The sequence below is a fragment of the Balearica regulorum genome, chromosome 28 (genome assembly GCF_011004875.1).
Source record: "Balearica regulorum gibbericeps isolate bBalReg1 chromosome 28, bBalReg1.pri, whole genome shotgun sequence".
NCBI lineage: Eukaryota > Metazoa > Chordata > Aves > Gruiformes > Gruidae > Balearica > Balearica regulorum.
Genome location: NC_046211.1, coordinates 82,420 through 105,337, shown reverse-complemented (window position 1 = coordinate 105,337; position 22,918 = coordinate 82,420). Strand labels below are relative to the sequence as shown.

Sequence of the window (22,918 nt, the reverse complement as noted above, 5' to 3'; positions counted from 1 at the left end):
CCAACAAACCAAGGGCAGGAACTTGGATAGAGACTGGACCCTGTCCCACCACCAGTCTCTGCAACACCCTCCCAAAACACAACACACAGACCAGGGGTAACAGCTGGGGCCCAGACAGCTGCTACATCTCCCCACAACCTGCTCCCCATCCAAACACACACAGCAGCAATTTTATCACCACCAGCAACTCCCAACCCAGCAAACATAGCCATCAGCAGACCCAGAGGAATTACAGGCCCCGGCAATCCAGCGAGGACTCCGCAGTTGAATGGTTATGGAAAACAAGGTGCTGCCGTTGACAAGCCCTTACCAAAATTACATTTGCTTTGCAGCGCTTCATTACCAGCTGCCTCGCCCGCGGCACGCTGCCCGCTGCTGTGGTGTATGGCGGGTAAACACCCTTTGTCTCAAGGGCTGATGCTCCAGCCAAGCCCCACGCTTCCCGCATACAGACACCAAGCACTGACCAGATGCTGGGATGCCACCAGACATACTGGCAGCAGCAGGATTCCAGTGGATGGGGTGTGGCCACCTCTCCCCAAGCCCACCGCCCCATGAAGAGGGGGGGCTCCAACCAGGCAGCTCCTACCGAGGGCTCCAGGGTCGGGGGGAACTGGGGACCCGCTCCATCACAGAGAAGGGTCTTCCCATCCCGAGGAGGTCACCGCCATCCTCCCGGGGGCTCCATCCCCCACCCACGGGGATGCCTGCCACCCCCCGGGGGTCAACACCGATCCCCGCCACCCTCCCGAGGAGGCGACTCTACCCCACCGGGGACTCTCCATCCGCCCGGCCCCCCCGCGACTCCACCCGCCCCGCCGCGGGCAGCGCCGGGAGGGGCCGGGCTCCGCCGCCGCCGCCCGCCGGGGCCTGTCTGGAACCTTCCGCCGCCCCGGCCCCGCCCCGGGCGGTACGCGGCGATGGGGGGACACGGCGGGCAGCACCGGCGCCGCCGTGACCTTGAGCCCCGCCGGCCGCCCGGGGCCGCGGCAGCCGCGCCCGCAGCCGCCCGGGGCCAGCAGCAGCGGCGCGGGCGGGCCCCGAGGGCAGGGCAGGGCAGGGGCGGGGCGGGCGGCACCTGGCGGTGCCTGACCCACATAACGGCGCGGCCCGGCCCCGCGCGCCGCCGCCCCCCGCACCTGTCGCTCGCGCGCGGCCAGTACCTCCGGCCGCAGGAGGGAGGGGCGCGCCCCACCGGTTGCCGCCGCGAGGGGCTGAGCGATGGGGGGGGGGGCACACCCGACCCCGGTACCGGTGCCGCCACTCACCGTCGCGGGAGAGGTTTCCCCTGGCAGCGCCAAAGCAGGCGAGGAGCAGCATGATGCCGAGGGCAGCGGGCAGCATGATGGCAGCGAGTGCCCGCGGGGCCGGGGCGAGCCGAGTGGATCCGCAGCGCGGAGGCGGCAGCACCGGGCGCGGCGCTGCTCTCCGGTCTGGAGCCGGCGGTGCGGCAGCGGCGGGGATTAAATAGAGCGCGAGGAAGAGACCATTCGTGCCGCGGCGGCGGGGGGGGAGCGGGGGGGGCCGCGCCGGTGCCGCCCCCCTCGGCCCCCGTGTAAACATGCCCGCTCCGGACACCGGCCCCCCCCGCGCCCCGACGCGCAGTGGTGCGCTCCACGTGCGCGACTCCCCGCGGGAGGCAGGTGGGCGCGGGGCGGCGGCGGGAGGAGGAGGAGGGGGTGGGTGGGGGTGTGTGTGTGTTTGGGGGGGTGTGGGGAGTGTGTGGGGGGTGTGTGTCCTGTGGTTCCCCGCCCCCGGGCTGAGGGGGCCCGGTCCGAGCGGAGTCGCGATTTGTCAGGGTGTTGCCCCCGGTCCCAGTCCCGATCCCGCCCTGAGGGGGTGCCGGTCCGGGGGAGGTGACGCTCCCTGTCCCGGCCCGGCGCGGACGCCTCGCAGCCCCGTGCCTCGCAGCCCCGCTTGGCCCCCAGAGCGGTCATCCCAGCGCGTCGACCCCGGGGCTCGGCGGGCCCGGGCACTCCTTCGGGGCCCGGCCCTGTCCCCGTCGGAGCCCAGCCGCTGTGCCGCCACGGCTCTGCCCCACACGCGGGGAGCACAGCCCCCCAGACGGTGTCCCAGGGCGGGACCCTCTGCGCGGAGACGCTCCAGGTGGGTCTGGGATCCGTGGCCTGGGCAGCACGTAGCAGAGCCCCAGGCTGAGCAGTGGGCGGCTCGTGTTGGCCACGGGATGGAGGCAGCAGGAGGCAGATTGCCTGCTGCCATGGACTGCTGCTCTCTAGGGTAGTTAGCCCTGCTCAGTCTGGGATCGGTCTCCTCCGTGCCGCTTGCTCGGCATATGTCAGTTTGCAAAGCAACTCCCATGGCTCTTGTGGCTGAAGGCCTGACTTTGGCTTTCCTCTCGCTCCTGCTGCCAGCTTGTTGAGCACGGACAAGCAGACGGAGTGCAGCTTGATCGATGCAGGATGGTCTCTTCAGTGCTTTGTGGGGTCAGAAGGACTACAGCTGAAATGCTGGGGTGTGACCTATGCTCATCAGCGTGGCTCAGCCTGTCTCTGGTCCTCAGGGTTGAGGACTTCCTCTCTGTCTCTGTAGCAGCCCATGTACTGCCTGGTCTCACGACCAGTCCTTCCTCAGACTTGCAGCTGAATCACATTTGGGGTGAAGTCTGCGTTTGTTCCAGTCCTTGGCTGCCAGTCCCTAAAAGTCAGTGTCTAGCCCTTGCTATCTCTTGGCATCTCCCAGGCAACTCCTTTATCCACTGTTATCCATCCATGTTATCATCCATTAGATGATAACACCCAAGCGCTCGCTCATGCCAGCCCAAACATTTCTAGCTCAGACTCCCTCCTGTAGCTGTAGAGGAGAAATTAACCCCTTTTGCTTTAGTAGGTCTGAAACAAACATGTACATTAATTTCACATGTCAGCGTAAACTCCTCTTCACGTGCTTTTATGCTGAGCTTTTCTACACCCTGATGCCCTCCTGCACAAATTGCGTGCAAGAGGGATATCTCCGTTAGTCATAATCTCTGTGGGAAGGGGCTGTGGGAGGAACAGCTTTCTGGTGGCCAGATTGCTGCTCTGCCTTAATTTTCATCCTTTGTCTGGACATGACCCTAAAGGTGATGCTGCTTGTGTTACTGCCTCGTCCAGCTGACCTTAGAGCAGCTGCAGCTGGCCCCAGCTGTGACTTCAGTGCTCAGGGTGCAGAGCCACAGCCCGTGGGGAAGATGTGGGGACAGCGTGGGCCAAGTGAGGCCATGGGAGGCTCTCCCCAGGTCTTTAGCTGGAGAAGGGGCTGCCTTTGGAAAACAGCTATGGGAAGTCAGGCGATAGGAGAGCAGCTCGCATGAGGTCTTCCCCCAGGAGCAGAGTGAATAAAAGCACGGCTCCTCTCTGAGGCATGAGTGTGGCCTTGGGAGTGAGGGAGGCTCCGGTGGGAGGGTGAGATGGGGCAGGGAAGCTGGAGAGAGTCTCATGGGATGGCTCATTGAAAGGGACCACGCTGGACTGGGAGGGTGTGGGTGGCTCCTGACATGGCATGTGACAGTCAGGGGGCAGTTTCCTCCAGAGAGGAGGGTCTCAGGTGACACTGGGTCTCTTAGGGCCTTTTGTGATCCTCCAGCCTCTCCTCAGATGTCTTTGCTGGAGGAGGATGTGCAGGAGTGTCGTGTCCCTCGGGGATGTGCCGCGGTTCTCTCACTGGAGGAGGGAGGCTGGGAGGGCACGCTGCCTGCCTGTCGCAGCACTGGCTACAGCATGGCGGGGCTTCCTCATGGGAGATAATCGCATGCACGGAGCCCTTCACCCCCTCCCTGAGCCCCCGGCTCCCTGGCCTGCTCCCACAGCGTGTCCCCTCTCCCTGCTGCAGACTGGAGCCTTCCTACTCCAGGCGGTGCTTTTAACCCTTTCTCTGTCTCCTGCAAGGCAGGTGCGTTGCAGAGAGCCTGGCTGCCAGAAGACGGCTGTCCCCTGCCTCTGTGGGCACAGCACCGACGCAGCACCTACGCTTTCCATCACGCAGGCAGCTCCTGAGAGGTGATGGCCAGTGAAGGGCAGAGGAAGAGGAGGCGTTCAGTGTGCAGCAGGTGCCGAGGCGACACTCGCCACAACAAATCCCTGTGATTCAGCCCTGGAGCATCTGCCACCGCCAGGGACCGAACGTTAACAAATGGCACAAACGGCAGCAAACGGCTGAGGGGGCTGATGTCACGCAGCTGCTTCTGCCCAGATGTCCCGGAGCCCCCAAGAAGTGGAGCTACTGTGCACGAATTCACTCTGCCATGCCTGGTAAGGATGGTGCTCTTCAGCTCCGCTTTGCCTGAGAGACACCCAGAAGTGCTTGCTGGCCAAAATCTTTCTGGTTCTCTGTTGCTGATGACAACATGGAACTGTGAAGGTGGGTGTTACATTCAGAGCTGCGTTGGCCTCCAGGTCTTGCTCTCTGGGAGCACATGCCTCTCTTGAACTAGGCTGTTCAAGTCCTCCAGACCCTTCCACATGTGCCAGCAGTGGTCTGGCAGCATCCTTCAGCCAAGTGTAAAGGACTGGAAGTTACAGGCATACAGGCTGCGGGTGCAGGTGCTATACCTAAGCTATGCCACTTAGGTATAGCACCTTTGGGCAGAAGCAACCAGATCTCGTTCACCTCGCACTGACATCAGTTTAAGAGCTGCCAGCCCTGATCATCTGTGAAAACCTTCCAGCCCCATGTCCTGGCTGCAGCTAATATTAATGCTACAGAGGAATAATAAACCATGCTGGTGTTAATTTTCCACCTGGGACCAGCTGGAATGTAGAGCTAGAACACTTTCCAAAATACCTTAGCAATGCCAGTTATAATTTCTCACCCACCCCCCGCCCCGATCTAAAAAAAATCCAGTCTGTTTGACCATACTCTTATCACACCTCTGGACAAGATTTTCCCCGCTGATTATCTGAATTTGGCCTTTTGTGGTGTCTTGCTGCCTGTCTCCTGACTTTTATGATCAGACCAGAAGCTCCTGCCTTTCCTCTGTAGTCCCTCCAATGGATAGTAGAGTGCAGTCCTTCCACTTCCTGGAAGCAGGGTTGGAGGATGGAGTGAGAATGAAGCCTTCTAAGTCATCAAATGGGCTCAGTAACATATTTCCCTTTAAACAGTTGTGTTTCCTAGCCCATGTTTGCTGTTGCCACAGCCATGGACAGTATCTCCCTGGAGGCACTGCAAAGGCATAGAAGTCTCCAGGGAAGGTGTGGAAGATGGAAGGAGAAGAGTCATTTAGCATCTCTGTGATATCCTCATCTACCATAATTGCTTCCTTTAACCTCTGACAGTCTAACGGCTCCATGTTTTCCTGGTGGCTTTTTGACATGCTCAGCCCTGTTGTTTGTTTTTGTACCTTTACTGATTTGCTCTTCAAAACCTCTTTAGGCCTTGCTTAATTAGCCTCACGCTGATTTTTAGCATTTGTTTCCGTTTAGTGTCACATGCTGCTGTTTGGTCCTGGCTTCCCTGTGCAATGCTGAATTGAACAGCACTGGGGCTGCTGTTGTGCAGCACCTCAGCTACTATTGCTTTATGAATTCACTCCTGTGTGCCACTTAAAACTAAGTCAAGAATGGCCTCACTGCTTCTTCCTGGTCCTCTCCTTGCTCCCAAGTGAGCGATGGCACAGAGCAGCGGGTTGAACGTGGAGATACTCTGTCTCTAAACTGTGTTGCAGTGTGCCGTGTATTTGTATGTGGGTGGTTCAAGTCCCCTACTATCATCTGCTGTTATCGCACCTTTGCTGGAGTCTCATGCCATTTTGATCTCTCATCAAAGAAGTGAGCCTGCCACTTCTCTGCAGCCGTTTGGGCAGGGAGAGAGAGTCTTGTGGGGATGTGATTACGTCTGGGCGTGTGACTGCTTCTCTTTGCGGCTTGCTCAAGCTGTCCTGCAGAGCTTGCAGCCAGATGTTTCAGTATTTCTTTGGCTTCTGTAACTCCTTTTATATGTAGATCAAGGTCCAGGCAATTCACCTATGTTTGCATACTGCCCAGATATTTGTAATGCTTGTTCCAGACCAGTGCAGGCTTTTATGGAACTCGTTAACGTGCAACCAAGCTGATTTTACAGAAAAAATGTGTACAGAAATATCTTGTCCTTGATTTGCTTCTGTTAAGTCTTTGGTAGTTACTCCTGAGTCACGTTGCTGTGAGTCAGATCACAGCTCTACTGTGTGTCAGGAACCAGAACCTGATGGCTGTGCTTGGGGATTCCTCCTAGAGCTTGGGTTTCCTACATTTAGGGGCTATCTCATTTGAACCAATTTTCATCAAGGCAGGATTTATTCACGGCTGACAGCAGCGAGACCAGAGCAGTAGAGAAAACAGGAGTGGGGAGTGAATACAAACCCCCAAATGCAGCAGGGTTGTATGGTGGTTCAACCTGACTTCCACCAGCTGCATAGTCTGTTGTGCTGCAGCAAGCCCTCAACATCTCCTTTATCCAACTAACTCTCAGATTTTCCAGCACTATCCTTTGTTTCTGTAACTGCTAGACCTCACACTTTATTCAAAGTGAAAAGTCTTAGAACGACCTGTATTGTGGTCTGGCTAGATTCAATGTTTTTACCAAAAGCCTAGCAGAAAAAAAAGCAGAAGTGTATCTGATGGCCTGTGCAGATGACAAAATGGTTGGAGGGTAGGGCTGGTGATTTGCTAAGTGGGAACTAAATAGATGCTTTAATAAGGCTGAATGTAGCATTAGCTGTTGAGGAACAAATGATGGATGGTGCTGTTCTGAGACACAGTGACCAGAGAAGACTTGGAGGTCACTGGAGTATCAGATAACCTTTATCTACTTTAACTATTGAATTTATAAGAGCATTAAGGGCTTACTTAGCCATGGTACCTAAGTGTCTCAGCAAAAAATCCTGCTCTGTTAACAGGTCTTCCAGTCTGGAGGACAGCATTAACTGGAGCAGGATCCAGTGGCTGGAAACTGGCAGAGGACCCCTGGGATTTGGAATAAGGTCCCGACCATTGGAGTGACTTCCCAAGGCAGATTAACCCACTCAGGTAATTTTTAAATTACAAATGAATTTTTCCCACAGTCCATTCATGTTCAGCAGGAATTCAGAGAGGTGTCGTGGTTGCACTGCACAGGCTGATGGCCAAAATCCAAATGGCCATTTCTAATCTACTCTGTGTGGGCTCGGTGACATTTATTAGCTCCTGGCTTGCAGTGCAGCTCTGAGCTGACTCCAAATCCTGGCTGGCAATTCGCTCCTTGTGGGTTGTGCAGACTGCTTTTCCAAGCACTGGTGGGACAGGTACAGCAGAACTTTGAGTCCCCTCTGAGATCCCCCTGTAGTCTCCATTGCAGTTTGAACAGTGGGTTTGTGAAGCTGTGGTGTAGAAGATGTTGCAGATAGTGTAGGAATTTATTCTGGATGATTTTATTTTTGCAAAGGAATGAAATTTGTCCCAATTAATGATGTATAGAGTATAAATGCACATGATGTCAAAACAATGCATTTAAATAGCTACAAACAAAACAATACAAATGCCAGTCAAAAAGAAAATGTTCATTGAAAAGCTGGCAAAGAAATTAACAGAAACAGACAAATGCAACAGAACTTTCTCCTTGGTAACTCTCAAACTTCAGAGCAGAATTCAAAAGCTTGGTTATAGGAAGGTAACATCAGCTCCAGAAACTCCTCTCTTACTGGGAACTAGTTAGTCACCTGAGCATGTGATAAGTGAAATAAATTGTTGGCTAAAATGGTTTAATCCATGAAACATTGACATTTTATAGATCCAACTTTGCGATCCTCAGCCACTGAAAATGAGATTTTTGTTATTACGGGGAAATGCCTTGAACAACTGGGCAGATTTGAGGCTGGAGAAGCTGCTTCTGTTTGGGGGAGAAAATGAGTTTTAGACACCATAAATGGCAATCTGTGAAGCAACCAGTGAAAGACCTGAGAAGGGGAGAAGTAACTTTTGATTTGTTCCAGACTAATACGCAGAACCTGGATCAATATTTCACTATCAAAGACATGCTTTTTTTTTTTTTTTTTTAAATGTTGACTGTAATGTACTCAAATTCAACATCCTTGTGAGGGGAAAGAGCCAAGAAGGTTGACTGCAGCAGCAGAAATTTGAGAAAGTCTCTAAATGGCATAAAAAGAGGAAGCCAGTTAAAAGGAAATTAAAGGGAACAGCTAAATTAGTAAAATCCTTAGCTCTGCCATGGAGAATATTTAAAACCACCATGTGAAGGTCTTGAGTCAATAGTCCTTGTTCTCTGCTGTCACAGGTGTACTGCATGGTGTCAGGGGGTGAGTGGCAGGTCCGGGGGGATGTCTGGAGCAGCTGGTGGGGTGTGGGAGCCGAGGGACAACCGGAGTGGGCAGGGTGTACTCTGTGGTGAGGGACCAGGAGATACTGAGGGGAGTGGAGAGCCAACGCACAGCCAGGCTTTGACAGTGAAGGAAGAGCCTTTGCAGAGCTGCAGGAGGGACTCAAGTTTCTTAGAAGCCAGGAAACCACCCAAAGTTGCTGAACTGATGATGAAGGACAAATTCACTCTGCAGGGACACCAGTCTGAGTTTCCCCTGTTTCAAGATACATTTTGTTCTCATTTGTATTTTGACACTATATATATTTAGAGGTTAAAAATCCTTTTACGAGGCCAGGTTTCAGGAAGACATCCAGGCAGCTCTGTCCTGAGGTGTGCACGTCAGGAGCAGGGAGGACACACGAAGAAAACAAAGCTATTGTGCAGAAGCAAATGGGTTCCTCGTGTTACTGCTTGCTGCAGCGGCGTCCCAGGAAATTTCCTTTATTTGCTGTGCAGAGGGAGACAGGGCTGAGGGACTCTCTCAAACTGAAATGCTGGTGAAGGGGTTTTGGAGCAAATCAATACATTGCCCAGGCTGACCACAGTCACCCAACAATGCTGGAGCATCGTGGTAGTGAAGCTGTTCAACTGCTAACGGGCTTGTGCTCTAATGCCTAAACCAGTCTTCGAGGGAGGCAGGAGTGTGATGTCAATGAGTGAAAGGAGTCCTGATCTAATTTAGGAACCAGAGTTCATGTTCAAACAGCCTCAAATTGTTACAGACAACAATGTAGAATAATTTTATTAGATGTTTGAATGAATACAGTGTATTGAGGAAGAGTTTTATCTGGCTCTTAGAGAAGGAAGTCAAAGCTCAGAAGCGTATCCAAGCTCTCTGAAGGTGTGAGTGAGCTGGTGGGCCAGGGCGATGTACAGTTAGTACACTTGTACACGGGGGTTCGCATGTTTTGAGTGAGTTCCCGCATCGGCGACCTACAAGAAAACTAACTTTTCAGAGGGTGAAGAGACAGGCCCGTACATTAATAACTGTTTACAGGAGTACCGAGCCCGTTTTCACAGTGGTGGCGAGCGCCGGTGGCGGCAGACAGAGGTCTGTGCTGGTATTCATGCCAATCACTGCATTCATAGAGGATGCAGAGAAGACTGTGAATAGTGAGCTGGCAAATTTGTAGGGAAAAAAATGATTCAGAAGAGCCAAATCTGGGGCTGAATGCAAGAAGGTGAAGAGGGTCCCATGATGCTCATGCATAAAATGGCAGTTTACGTTCAATTCAAATACACGCAAAGCCGAATTCAGAGGAAGGAGAGGGTGTTGATAGTATCTGTTGCAGCTGGCAGTAGAGCTGACTGGAGGAGGTACAGAAATTCTGGCAAGGAGGCCAGAGCTGGCTTCTCTATAAAGGATGGCTTATGGGGTAGCACCCAGCTTGGGATGGGGTGAATTGAAGGGAGTGTAGCAGACATCTGTGGTAGGGAGAGAGAGGAAATGTTTTGCCATTTCCCACTGTGTGAGAAGTGGGTGCATGGATGGATGTGATCCATTCACATCGCTTTATGAATCCACCTTCACATGATGCTGAGGGTTGAAAGCAGTGTGTTCAAAATGGGATTAGATGAGTTCACGGCAAAAATCATGGTCCAGAAAGTTCAGTCCAGGGTGGAGACTTCTACATTTCCAGTGATGAGTGACTCAGAACAGCCTCACGTGTCCTGTCCATGGGGGAAGGACTGGCATCCATACGTGAAGTCATTGACATGAATTTAGGCAGCGATGTGGTATAGTAGCTGCTGGGACTGGAGGGGACATAGAAAGGTTGCTTAGAAAGCCTGTGTGGAAGGAGTCTCTGCTCACTGCTGCCAGCAGAGGTGGTCTCGAAGCTGTATCTCATTGGAATTGGTGATAATGCTGGTTGCTCCGCTTGGTTTTCTGTGTTTTGCAGCTTCATTGGCTCTGGCTGAAGGGGATGGCGGCATTTCCTACGTGAACAGGAAATCACTTCTTGAATGTGAGGGCAGGAACCCTCTTGCAATGGCTGGGCTCATGCCCGTAGGCTAGTGACAAAGGGGCAGGTAATAGGAATATGACATGTTTTTTCCTGAATGACTGAGTCTGTGACACAAGACAAACATCAAGCCACTGAACAGGCAAATCTGTATCTCAGTTTTGCTTTCCTGTGAAACAAGATGGGTTTTTTACATGCGAGCTCTGCTTGTTGTAACATCTTCTGCATGGTTAAAGCAGCTACATCCCCAGCAGCGTGGTTACGCAGGGTCCTCACCAGAAAATAAGACAGCAGAGGGCTATGTGGGGACAAATGTTCTCAGACATCTCCACTTTTATGGGTATAAATGACCAACTGCCCCAGTCCTGGTGATGCTGATACCCAGGGTGCTGCCTTGCCAGAGGATGGCACTGTCTCAGCCACACTGCAGAGAAATGGCATGTGCACTGATGCATGCAGTAGTGCTGGGTGCGGAGCTCTGCCCTGTATCTGAGCTGTTGACCTATTGCCTCCTGCCCAAGTCATATGCTGGAGCTATAGAAACAGTAGATTGTAGCAGATTACAGATTGCTAGCATGATTGATGCCTGCTGGTTCTGCTCTGTGGAAAATAAGTTCTGCTCTGCAAACCTGAGTGGTATCTCTTGGCCAGATTACAATCTTGGCCAGATTTGGCTGCTGAAAATATATAAATGTATTAGTGCTGTATGTTAGAGCTTCTGTAGGGCATTTGAGTTCCTTTGTTGCACAGTCTGATTACAGAGTTAGCCTCAGTCACACAGCCTAGGAGAAATTTATGCAGTGGATTAAAATTCAGGTATATTCTAGATCTCCAAGACCCTTTGGAAATGAGGGAGTGGATTGTCATGTCCTAAACGGAAACATGAATGCAACAGGCATACTGGAAACCTGGGCAAGGCGGACAATCCCTGGGGCACCGTAAGCCGAGTGATGTTGTTTGACAGAGGGTTGTAAACTGAAGGAACTGGGCAGGCTAACCATCACAGCAAAAACCAGAGAAAGCTTGTGGAAAGAAAGGCTGGACCTAGATGGGACGATGGTAGTACTGTGTCCCTGTGTCGGGTATATATCATTGAGCTCCTGCCCCAAGTGGCATGCTGAAAGAATCTGAGAAACAGTAAAGAAGAGGAGAGTAGATTTTCCTCAAATACATCAGAAACAAGAAGTGTGCCAAGGAGTTGACAGAACCAACACATGATCAGAGTATAAAAGGAGCAATTAGAAAAGACGAGCCCATTGCAGAGAAGCTGAAGCAATTATTTACATTATTGTTGATTGTAGAAGAAAACATGGAGATTCCCATGCTGTAATTAACCTTCGTGGGGGACTCATCAGAGGATATGTTCAAAACTGAAAAGCCTGGAGCAGAGATTATGGATCCAATTGATGAAATGGACAGTGATAAACCATCCGAGCTGGTTGTCTTGCTTCAGACTTCTTAAGAAAGCCAGGAATGAGACTGCTGAATTAGAAATGGTGATGCACAAGTGTTTTCTCAAACCATCTTTGCATCTAAAGGCTGAAGTATGGAAAATTTGAAAAAGAGCTCCAGAAGAGATCTGGTTGATTTTCGTTTACCCCATAATACCACAGAATGGTATTTCTAGGCAAATGGATGTACATGATTCATGGGGGAAGAGACGGTGGAGTTCTCTGATGGGGCAGACGAGCAATTTATTTAATAGACTGTATTGGGATTCCCAAAATGCTTTTGACACTGTGTCCTTCACCAAAGGCTATAAGGAAAATAAGCAGCCTTATGATAAGAAGAGTAGTGCTGGAAAGTATAAATAATTGGTTGAAAGGTCAGAAATAAGGTGGGAGTAAATAGTCCTTCTGAGTGCTGGAGACCTGCAGAGCTGTGGGTTCAAGGAGAGACTGGACAAGTTAATGCAGGAGAGGTGAGCCAAGGGTTGCAAATACATAGAAAACACATCTGGCTTGAGGTGCTGGGAAGGTATCAGGAAAGGTCTCACATGTGCCTGCCTCATTCACGCCATTCCTGTGCATTTTTGCCTGTGACCACAGCTGGAAGGAGACTGGTAAATCAGAGAGACTTCTGGTCTGATGCAGTACAGCTACTCCTGCCTCATTTTGATGCCCTAATTATCAGTGACCACAAGTGTTGGTATGGGGGGTGATTGCTGCAGGACTATTTTCTCATGTATCATATAGAGAAAAAACAGTGGATCAGTAAAAAAAGAAAATGGTAGCAACTAGTCAGTTGTATGAAGTCATCTTGGCTGGTTGATGAATTGGACTTGCTGAGCACAATGTGTTCATTTTTGAACATGGGTAATTGCAAAATGACATACAGAAAAACAGCAGTTGCATTTACATGGTGGGGACTATTGTTTGGAAGAAGAAGACACAGAAGAGAGCTAAGGATCCTGAAGTATAAATGACAAGTATGAGCTTAAGATGTGAGCTGGTAGCCGAGGATAGAAGGATATTTGCGCAAGGAAACCCTGAATAAGAGCAGAAAGAGGAACTGTCTTTTTGTTCATCCCTATCATATGGATGCTGTATCCAGCTAAAGTACTTCCACGTTTAAAAAGTCTGTTTGGAAATGGCAGAGAAAAAAGCCACAAGCAAAATTTAGAGGCTAGAAAGTCTGCTTTTGAGAGAAAGTTCCAAGAGCTTGAAGTGCTTTACAAAAAAGACCAAAAAATGATCTGATTTTCATCTGCAGTTCACTGCAAGGGTGGAAGATTTCTCACAGTGGAAGACTGAATAATCCCAGCTAGAGATTGAGTGAGGTCAAGTGGCTGAAGTGAAGCATAGATTCAAACAAGAAAGAGGGTACAAAATATCAGCTGTGCAGAGAATTAACCATTGGGATGCTGTGGAGGCTTCTCTGCCATTTAGGGTCTTAATTCCTAAAAGATGTGTGGCCTTGCAGCTGGGAGGGTGGGCTGTGCTTGGGGAATCCCTGGCTGAAGTCCATGAAGGTTTGGACTGGGAGCTAAATGATGAGCTTGGTCCTTTGGAGCTCTAGTATCCAGGAACACATCAGTAACTCTTGCTGGTGGACCCAGCATTACTCTCCTATCACAAATTCAGGCTTTATTTAGCAGATACCCAGCTGTCCTGAAATTGGTGGGATTAGGATGGCTCTCTCAGGCTCATCTCTCCTAGGATGGCCATGGGTTGGTCTCATCCTTGGCCATCAAGAATTGCCCTCCAAAAGCAATAAATGCCAAGCTGTTTGCAGAGAAGACTTTTATTGGAAAAGAAACCCTCCCTCCTCCATCCTCTCTCTCATCCCTCACCTCTCCTCCTTTCAGCTCACATTTTGCCAAAATTCTGCTCTGGCCACAGATAATGTGTGTGAAATTCAAAGGCAAAGAATTTTTTTTGAGAAATATAGGCCGTGAAATTGGGCTTATAAATGAGCGCAAACTACACCCTTAACTGTGGAGTCCTTAGCTTGGCTTAGAAGGCTGCTAATCCCCATCTGCCGTAGAGGTAAATGGCCTGAGGAGGCTTGAACTGTTCCTGTTACAGCTGGGTTTTGTGCTTCCATGTGTGGTAGCACTGGAATAATTTGCTTCTCTTGTAATTAATTACTCTTGTGTCTACCCAACATGTCTTACCTGCTCCTTCATATGAAAAATCCCCCTTGTCCTTGACCTCCCCAGGTCTTTCTGGAAACATCTGGGCTCATCTGGAACCAGACCTAGGTCCAAGATGGTAGACTTTAGCCTGGGCAACAAGGTGTTTTTTTCTTACCCCCTGTGCTTGCTAGACCCTTAGCTTAGGAAGCTAGAGACCTGTAGGGCTAGGGGCTGCATTAGGAACATGCTCTTTTTTCAAGTGGTTCCACCAACTCCAGTGTACAACTCCTTTGTGAGGTCTCTGCTCCAGGAGACAGCCACAGCAAGTTGCACCAACCATTCCTCTGTTCATCTCCCTCCAAACTCTGCTGCATGATGCTGAATTTGAAACTGGCATGTACAGCTTAGGAAAGAGCCCTCGGAGCCATCAATGGTTCTCTGAAATCATCATCTCTATGTGCAGCAGCAGCAGCCAAAAAGTCAACAGCGTGTTGGGCATCCTCACGGAGACACCAGGCATCATTTTGCAGCTCTCTTGCATCTTGTGTAGGTCTGGTCTCTGCACCTCAAGTTAGAGAGAGGTCCAGAGAAGCAGCTGAAATGATCAGGGGGATGAAACAGCTGCCTTATGAGACCAAAAAAACCTGGACTGCAGTTTGCAGAGGAGAAGGTGGTAAGAAGGGGAATATGGCTGAGGTTTGTAACATCGTGGAGGCGGTGAGTAAGAATTCACCAAATCCCGCAGAACTAGAGCTATGTGCGCTTGGTGGATCTAGAAGGAGAGCAGTTTTAAGCAGATTAAAAAAAAAAGTTGATCTTTACACAGCAGGAAGTGAAAGTGAGGAACTTGCTGCTGGAGGCGGCAGAGGAAAGACAGTAACAGCAGGGTCAAAAAAGGATCAGAAAACTTCAGAGGCAACAGGTCTATCAGCAGAGACTGAAGGCAGCAGGCAGGGACATCTCCTCTAACATCCCTGATATAACAACTGTGGATTCTGGGGAAGAGCAAGGAGGATGCCTGCAGAGTGGCCAGGCTTATGTGCATCCTAAAGAGCAGCTCCTTTTACTTCTGCCAGAGACAGAGCTCTAGGCTAGGTGAACGCAGGGGAGCTCCCAAGGTTGGAGCTGTAAGAGCCACAGGGGCTGGTACAGCCACTCGGATTAGTTTGTTTCAGGGTTGTGCTAACCTCAGCCAGAGGATCAGGCAGAGCATGTGCTGCTTGGAGGGTGTCATGAGCAGCATCGCAGCTGGCAGCCTGAGAAATGGGCATCACTGCAGCTGCTGCAGCACTGCCTTGGAAAGCCATTTCTTTCATACCAAAGAACTTGCAAGTGTTTCTGTCATGGGACCGCTCAGCCACTCTCAGGGAGGAAAAGCAAGATTTCTTGAAACACTGTGCTTTTAATAAAATACCCTGACCCCAAGATGAGGACAAACATTGTTTTCTTGTAGGAGCAGACACAGTTGGAAAGCTAGAACCAAAATATTTATCAGTGACTAAAACTTTCGATTCTCACTTTTTGAAAGCTGATTTTAAAACTACCTTTTTAGATGTTAAACTTCTGTGGGAAAATAAAATCATTTGGGAGAGCTACGGCAGTTTTCTGTACTGCGTTTTATTTCGAGCTGCTCTGTGCTGGAGGGAAAGCCTTGCCCGTTCAGCCCTGAGCAGCATCCTCACTCTGGTCTTCTGGGACCTCACAGCACTGATGGGGATTTGGCCCTTATCCAGAGCTGAAATCAGCCATGTAGGCAGCCAGTGTGCGTGCATGTGCATTTGAGTGGGATGTTCTCTGACTCCCACATTTGGCTTCTTTCTTTGGATAAATTCATGCTGCAAAATTTTGCTTCAGTAGGTTTGCCAAGCACATCCCCGGATGGTAGGCCATTACCTGCAGCTTTATGCCATGTGCGCAACAACAGCCAGCAAGAAAAAGCCTTTTCACCATGGCTCTCAGAGTTTGAGATGGCTCCTTTGCTGTGCTAGCAGCAGCTCTCTGCTAGTGTAGCGGCCTTCTCTGGGATTTTGCTGGAATAACCCATCACTCCTTTGTGGGCATTGCTATGGAGAGAGGCTGAAAGCAAAGGGAAAGGACACAGAGAGGAGGAATTACATCAGGAACGGCATTTACTGTGTAGATTTTACTGCTTTTTGATGTGTCCCTGCAAGCAGGAGTCTCTGCTCCTCCCTTTCCCTCCTTCTTACCCTGCAGACCTGCTGTCCTCAGAAGCTGGCGCAAGTGGGTTTGTGGTCATAAGGTGACGTGGTCTGAGAGATTACTCCTACTGCAAAATCACTATTTTTGGCCACTTATTTTTCATCTGTGCCAGTTTCCCACAGGGGAATGTCTTTGTAGCCTGTCCACCTCTGTTAACATGGCAGTGCAGGACCAACTCTTTCATTCGCAGCGCTGGCTTTTCTGGCCTCAGATATTTGCCCAGCTCGAGCACCAGTGCCTACAGCATTTGCTCACTCTCCATCTTTGTCCATATCACCATTGCTCACTGTGTTCTTCCTGGGAAGATGCTGTCTAGAGCACATGGTATAAATCAGCCTCTACAGCTTGCTACCACCTGGCAGACTGCGAGGGGTGCAGGGTCTGGGGAGAGGACTGGACTCTCTGTCGGCTCATTCTCTGACACTGCTGAGTGCAAAAGTCTGTATTCCATATTGTGGTCCCTGCAGTCTACGTGGCCTATGGCAGCAGGTTTGGTCATCGTTAATGTTATTGTCACTCCCTGAGCTATGTATAACTTGCATTTTAAATCACATCTCATATCTGCTACATTCTGCGTTGAGCTGCAAATCAGGCATTGTATGAAAACAAGGGAAAGAGCGTATGTGCGTGTGCATGTGTGTGCCTCTGTGCTTTACAGAAACCCATCGTGACAACATGCCCTCTATGTGGGAGGGAGCAAGAGGGAGTGTGTTTGATTGCCTAAGTAGAAAGGCTGCATGGGCAGCCTTTGTTTTGGAAGTTATATAAGTAGATTTTGAGTGCTGCTTAAGTGCTTGGCTGACTGGTTTGTCCTAACAGAAGTGCCTGCGTATTCTCCTGTTGTGCGAGCTCTTAGGAGACGCCTGGGAGTTTGGGATGTAGTGCCGAGCAGGAGCATGTAGGCCTGCTGTTGACTCTGATGACAATGAAAAACAGGCTTCCCATTTGCACATTAATCCTTGCTAAGCAAGCATGCTAGCCCAGCACTGGGAGCTCCTGGGGATGGACCCTTCTGCTCAAGATCAGGTGTTTCTGGGATAATTCAGGTGGGCAGGGACCTCGGGACGTCATCTGGTCCATGGCTATAGCTATGTGTGTCAGAGTATGTTCATCAAAGATTGCGCTTTTACTCGATACCCATCTCTGGAGCTCCTGAGGCTTTGGATGAGTGCCCCTTCTCCCTGAAGGATGCCCAGTAACTGCTTTTCTTCCCTAAACTGTCATCCCTGCACTGTCCGAAATCTAGCCATTGCTGCTGAACACATCAAGGACAAAGGCAGAGTTATGAATCCGCTCTAGCACAGAGATAAGACTCAGTATAATTAGAAACTTTTTATGTGGAGAAATGAATCAAAGCTGCTTATACTCCTGGGACATTTTAACTCTTCATAGCTTCTATTATTAGTTGCAGAACCATTTTTTTCTCAGTTTCAGGCTAGGAAAACCTGCAGTGAGAAAGAAGTCCACTCTGAACTGACCCTGCTGAGCTGCTTCACCCCATGGACAAATGAGTGACAATGGAGCATGGTGCACATGTAGGGACATCTCTGGGCTGTCACATGGAGCACTGGAAAGCAAATGTAAGACTGCAAAGCAAATACGTAATTTGGCCTTGTGGGTGGGCAGGGCTTTCAGTCCTGGTAAGCAGCTACAGCACTTCCACAGTCAGGGACCAAACTGGGAGCACTGGATTTTATTAGTTTCCCAATAATATTCCTATTGTCTTTATTGCAGAAGGCCAGGGGGTTTGCATTGAGAGTGTGGAGTCTCAGGTCTTGTTTGGGCTTCAGCTGGTTTTAGGGTTTTAGCTGCATTAAACAGTTGCCTGTTGGTCAGTAGCTATTGCCCAACTTCTTGTAGCTTGAGCTCTGTGAACATGTGCTAAGGGGCTGGTGAACCCAGGCATTGCTGTGTAGCAAACAGCAGCCCTTTATGTTAAGTGAAGCTGGAGGAGGCTACTGGGCAACTTCCAAACTTCAGCTGGGAACCAGCGAGAAGGCAGTGTTAGCAAAATACGTGAAAACAAATCCAAGTGTGTGCAAGACTGAGGAGGAACAAGTCACTACCGTGAATGGCAGACTCTTCTTGGCAATGACTTCAGGGTGCTGATGACTTGTTGTAACCCTGTTCTGCTTGAGGAAGACCTGACCTTTCTCCAGTGTAGAGTTACCAGCGGCAAATTGTGCCTGACCAATTTGATTGCCTTGTGTGAGGAGACAACAGATGAGAGCAATGGATATTGCCTATCTTGGCTTTAGCAACATGTTTAACATGGCCTCTCAATTTACAAGGTACAGATGACTCCAGTGGAAAACTGGCTGGACCACAAACTCACAGAGTTGCAATCAGCAGTACAAAGTCCAACTTGTGGCCAGCTACCAGTGGCTTCCTTTTGGGAGCCTGCGTCCCTTTATTCCGGCGCTGGTGAGGCCACATCTAGTGTCCCATTTTGGGCTCCCCAGTTCAAGAGATAGATCCACATACTGGAGCAAGTCCAGAGGAGGGACACAAAGGTGGTCGGGGTTTAAGCATACAGCAAATGAGAAGAGGTTATGAAACTGTGAAGGGGGATTTAATTGCTGTCTTCCACTACCTAATGGATAGTCATAGAGAGGAGGCCAAACTGTTGAAGGACAACAGATAACGCTCAGAATTTGGAACAACAGAACTTCTGGCTGGTCATAAGGGAACAGTCTCCCCCATTAGGGTGGTGAAACAGTGGGAGAGGGGCCAAAGAGGTGGTGGGATCTCCATCTTAGGAGGAATTCCACACTTGAGTGCACAAGGCCTTGAGTGATGTAATTCAGCTAGGACGTCAGTTCTGCTCTGATCAGTGGTTGGATGAGAGACCTCCAGGGTCCATGCTGGCCAAAATCTTTTTGTGATTATCGTATTGGCACACTTCAGTGGAGAGTATAGCAAGACATGACATATCCCTCTTGTTTTTGAAAGCTAAGATATTTGGTAAGAACCTTACCCTGTTATGAGCACCTTGAGAGGGCTGAGACAAGAACGGAGATCTTAGGAAACACCAGAAATAAGATAACTTCATCTTTGCCTGTGGCAAACAAACTGTACTATTCATGCTCTAATTTCCTGGACAACTTGGTTTTCTTCCGAGAACACCTGCTGCACTCAAGAGCACCATGTAGTGAGCAAAGGGGGTCTAGCTGGGCAGGACCACAGCTGCATTAGCAGCATGAGTGCTGAACAAAGTTCGGTGCTGCTGGATGTCCGAGGACTGCCTTTGAGAGAGGCACATCTGGAAGCCAGGTTGAAGGGGGAGAATATATCTCCTCATGTCATAAGGCACTGTGAGAATTCATAACCTCCCTGATATTTCCAAGACTTACGTCTCCGAGTGATGAGTGCAACAGCTAAATGCAAGAGGAAGCAAAAGATTCTCTATTCAGAGCAGGGTTTGATGCGTAGTAAACAAGCCCTGAGGCTGTACACTGAGTGATGAAGATACAAACTGCACTGAACAGTGCAGGAACGCAGCACAAAGCAATGTAACGTGTAGCTGTCCAGAAAAGACTGGCTAATCTGTCTGGAAATAAAGATGTGGAGCACAGACAGTGTACCATGTCAGTGTGAAATTGGTGAGTGCTGCAGGTACTGAGCTCCACGAAGGAGTCGGTGCAGCTGAATGGGAGGTGTGCAGGGCAGAATGGACAGAGACTGCTCAGAGCAAACTGGCTGCAAAGTCCTGGCTTGGGAGGCAGGCTTGGGACCTGGGACGGAGTGGGGTCAGTGAGATAGACCATGCTGAGCACTTTGTTGGCAGCAGGGTACTCAGAAATGCTGCAAATTGAGAGAGCAGGCAGGAGTGGTTCCTCCAATCTGAGCTGCAAGCATCAAGGAGTTTTGATGCATTATCGAAGGAATCTGTTGTGCCTGGAAATGCAGCAGTGGTGTTTTGGGTGTGATCCTGCCTTGAAAGAAGTCTGGCATGGATGGTCATCCCTTGTATGATCTATTCAAACCTGGAAAAACAAGGGAACAAACACTAATAGCAACATATGGGCCCAGTCTGGCCACTGTGACAGAGGCTATACCCATCCAGGGCTCTTCCTTCTCCGCAGGACCACGTGAGACTCAGCTATGCCCCAGAGCTGACTGGAGAGCACTGAGTGTCCTTGGAAAATGCAAATCACCCTCATCGTTTTTACGTCTTGTCAGGTTGTATAAAGGTGCTTCAAGTTTATGCCAGGCCACCGTGTGAGTTACTCTCTGTATCTGCTCTGCCCTTCCCACCACTGTTCCCCTTCTGCATCAGGGATGAACACAGGAGAGCGTTAGACCAAGAACAGACCCACTGAGTTTCCTTATTCATTTGATAAGGCCTGTTAGTACACCTGTACTGATTGACATTAATTTCCTAGTTCTCCTGCATCAGCCTTCCGAGGACTTCTGGAGACAGCCTCAGATGGCAGGACTGTCTGCCTGTCTGTGCTGCACAGCTCCACTTGGTACTCCGAGTGATGCCGAAGGTTTGTACCAGCAGCAGACGCTGACTGTCGAGGCACAGGTTATTGTTTATATCAGCTAAATTACCCAGTGACCCAGGCCTGCTTCCTGCTGCATTGCCCAGCAGTCCTGCCTATTTACCATTTAGCTCTGAAATTGCAATAACGAGATTACTTGATATAAAGCAAAGCTCCACCAGCTTTCCCACTCTGGTTCTCCCCCTCCCATTCTGAACAGAGGGCTCTCTCCCGGGAGGAGTCAGCAGTGGATTTGCTGCTAGAGATTGCAGTCGCTGTGGCTTTGCCTATATCCTTCAAAGAGAATCACTGTGAGGAAGGAAGAGCTGTTAGTTTAATCAGACTATTTATCCCTTCAAAGTGAGCAGTTCACTTGGAATAAGTAGGGGAGCTCAGTGGGCTCAGCTAACAGCAGCTTATCCCACCAATTTGTGCTGCCAGAGATGGCTTCTCCCTTCTACTGAAGGTGCAGGGGAGGTGGTGGGTGAGAGGTGTGCATGGTCCAGAGCAGGGGTATAGCTGTTGTCAGTGCAAAAAATGCAGTTATAGAAGAGCCTGGAGCTGTTGAGAGCATTTGGGAGAAACGTATTAATAGACTGCACTAGACAGTGGGCATCTGTGGGATTGAGAGCAATTGGGTTTTATGGATCGGGGCTCGTGGGTCCTTGCCAGGAAGGGGCTGTAAGGGTTAGCAGCAGTGAGGCAACCGGTAGTGGGCAAGCTGGGTCTGGTGCCTCTGGTCTGAAAGTGGGTGGTTGTGGAGAAGGGCTGGTGACTCCATCATGTACCAGGACAGACTACACTCAAATTTACTCTCCCAACAAGAGATTATCTGTTTCTGCTTGGGAACATGGTGTGAGTGGCACTTCTGATGGAGTGAGGAGAGCTTTTAAAAAAACCTCTGCTATATTTAATTCCCAGACTGAGAAACAAGTCCTCAAAGCAGATGTAGTGGCAAAATGGGGGTTTTGCCCAATTTGTGGCAAAGTGAAGGCCTAACTTGTTCCAAATGTGATGCCTTCACAGGTGGATGCGTTGTTCTTTTGTTCAAACGTTGGAGGATGGTGCTTCCTTTTGCACATAAGACCATCTGTGGAGGGGGCTGAGGCAGGAAGGGAGCAGCGGTGGAGTAAACAGGACTGCATGTGAGAGTGTGGGTGAATAATGTGTCCAGCCTCATTCACAGCAGCACCACTTCATCCTGCACCAGCAGAGCCCTGGTCACCTCCTCCCCAATTCCTGTCTGTGTGAATCTGAGCAAAAAAAATTCTGGTGGACGGTGATTTGACTGCAGCTGGATTTACCCAGGGTTTTGGGAACACGGAAAGGGATCGGCATGCCAACGCTACCCTGCCCCAAGTACTGCTGAGGGGTACAGAGATAGCAGATCTTATTAGAGCAGAAGTGTGTAATAGAACCTGTGCCTTCTTGTGCTGCTCTTTGAGCCATAGCCACAGAGAGTGGGGCACAGCTTTCTCTGGACATTTCCTAATGCATGGATAAAACAGGATTTTAACTCTTACCCATCCCTAGTTACTCAAGGCCCATGACGGAGGTTATTCTGTTGCATTAGAGCAGATGGACAGAGTAGCCAGGGACACATCCAGACAAGAGCTGCCACATGGTAGAGGAGAAAAATGTGGAAATTTGTTAATTGAGGATAAGGTTGGGGAAGGCAGTAGGACCTCCTTCTAAGGAGACACTTGGTCAGCCTGTCTTCCTTGCCCTGTGGTGATGGAGTCAGGGTGCTGCAGTTAAATTGCTGATGCTGGCACTTGCACAGGATCTTGTATATTAACTGCACTGTTATTCTGTTGCAGACATGTGTGAAAAATTACCCTGCTGAAACTACACTAATCGCAGCATGCAGTATATATACTTGCAAGCACAGTATGCAAAGTCTGACCCTGCCAGGTAAGATATGCTACAGTTCTCTCACACTTGCTTATGACTATTTAGTATCATCTGCACAGTAGTAGCACCAGTGAAGCCCATTTATATTACTCTAGGACTGTATTATATTAGGTGCTGCACAAAGAAACAAAAATGCTCCCTTTCCCAAAAGCAGCTCGGAGGCCGAGTGTGGGATTGGGGCTCTGGGCACCCGTAATCTGTAATGTCTCCTTCTCTGCATCTCTTTGGATTTCATGCAATTTGCACTATACAGATCATTACCACAAATGTGTTGATCAAATCTCTGTGACTAACTAGAAATTGAGATTTTATTCCTCCCTTCCCTCCAGTAAGAGGTAATAGACCCCATGCCAAAAGCTTATTAGGGATCCAGATCACACCTGTATAACCCTTGGTGAGTTCCTGAAGTGTGTGTGTGTTGATGATGA

General features: G+C 49.9%; 1 protein-coding gene and 1 long non-coding RNA gene across 11 annotated transcripts in view; one reads left to right on the top strand and one right to left on the bottom strand.

Moving 5' to 3' along the window:
- LOC104632122 (cell adhesion molecule 3) overlaps window positions 1–1,575 on the bottom strand; it is a 34,992-nt gene extending 33,417 nt beyond the window's left edge. For 2 of the 10 annotated variants that reach the window (XR_012832633.1, XM_075736943.1), the window contains exon 1: window positions 1,269–1,569. Coding sequence is in view for 7 of the 10 variants with exons in the window: in XM_075736943.1 (XP_075593058.1) it covers window positions 1,269–1,563 (295 nt within the window). In the remaining 3 variants the exon portion in view is untranslated. Of the gene's footprint in view, window positions 1–1,268 lie in introns of all 10 variants that reach the window. The other 8 variants (XR_012832635.1, XM_075736949.1, XR_012832634.1 and 5 more) reach the window with 6 other exon arrangements.
- A 2,173-nt stretch (window positions 1,576–3,748) lies between these two features.
- LOC142598527 (uncharacterized) overlaps window positions 3,749–22,918 on the top strand; it is a 51,774-nt gene continuing 32,604 nt past the window's right edge. Inside the window, exons 1-3 of the long non-coding RNA XR_012832673.1 lie at window positions 3,749–4,356; window positions 6,872–7,001; window positions 22,397–22,490. This is a non-coding gene — a long non-coding RNA (uncharacterized LOC142598527). The remainder of the gene's footprint in view (window positions 4,357–6,871; window positions 7,002–22,396; window positions 22,491–22,918) is intronic.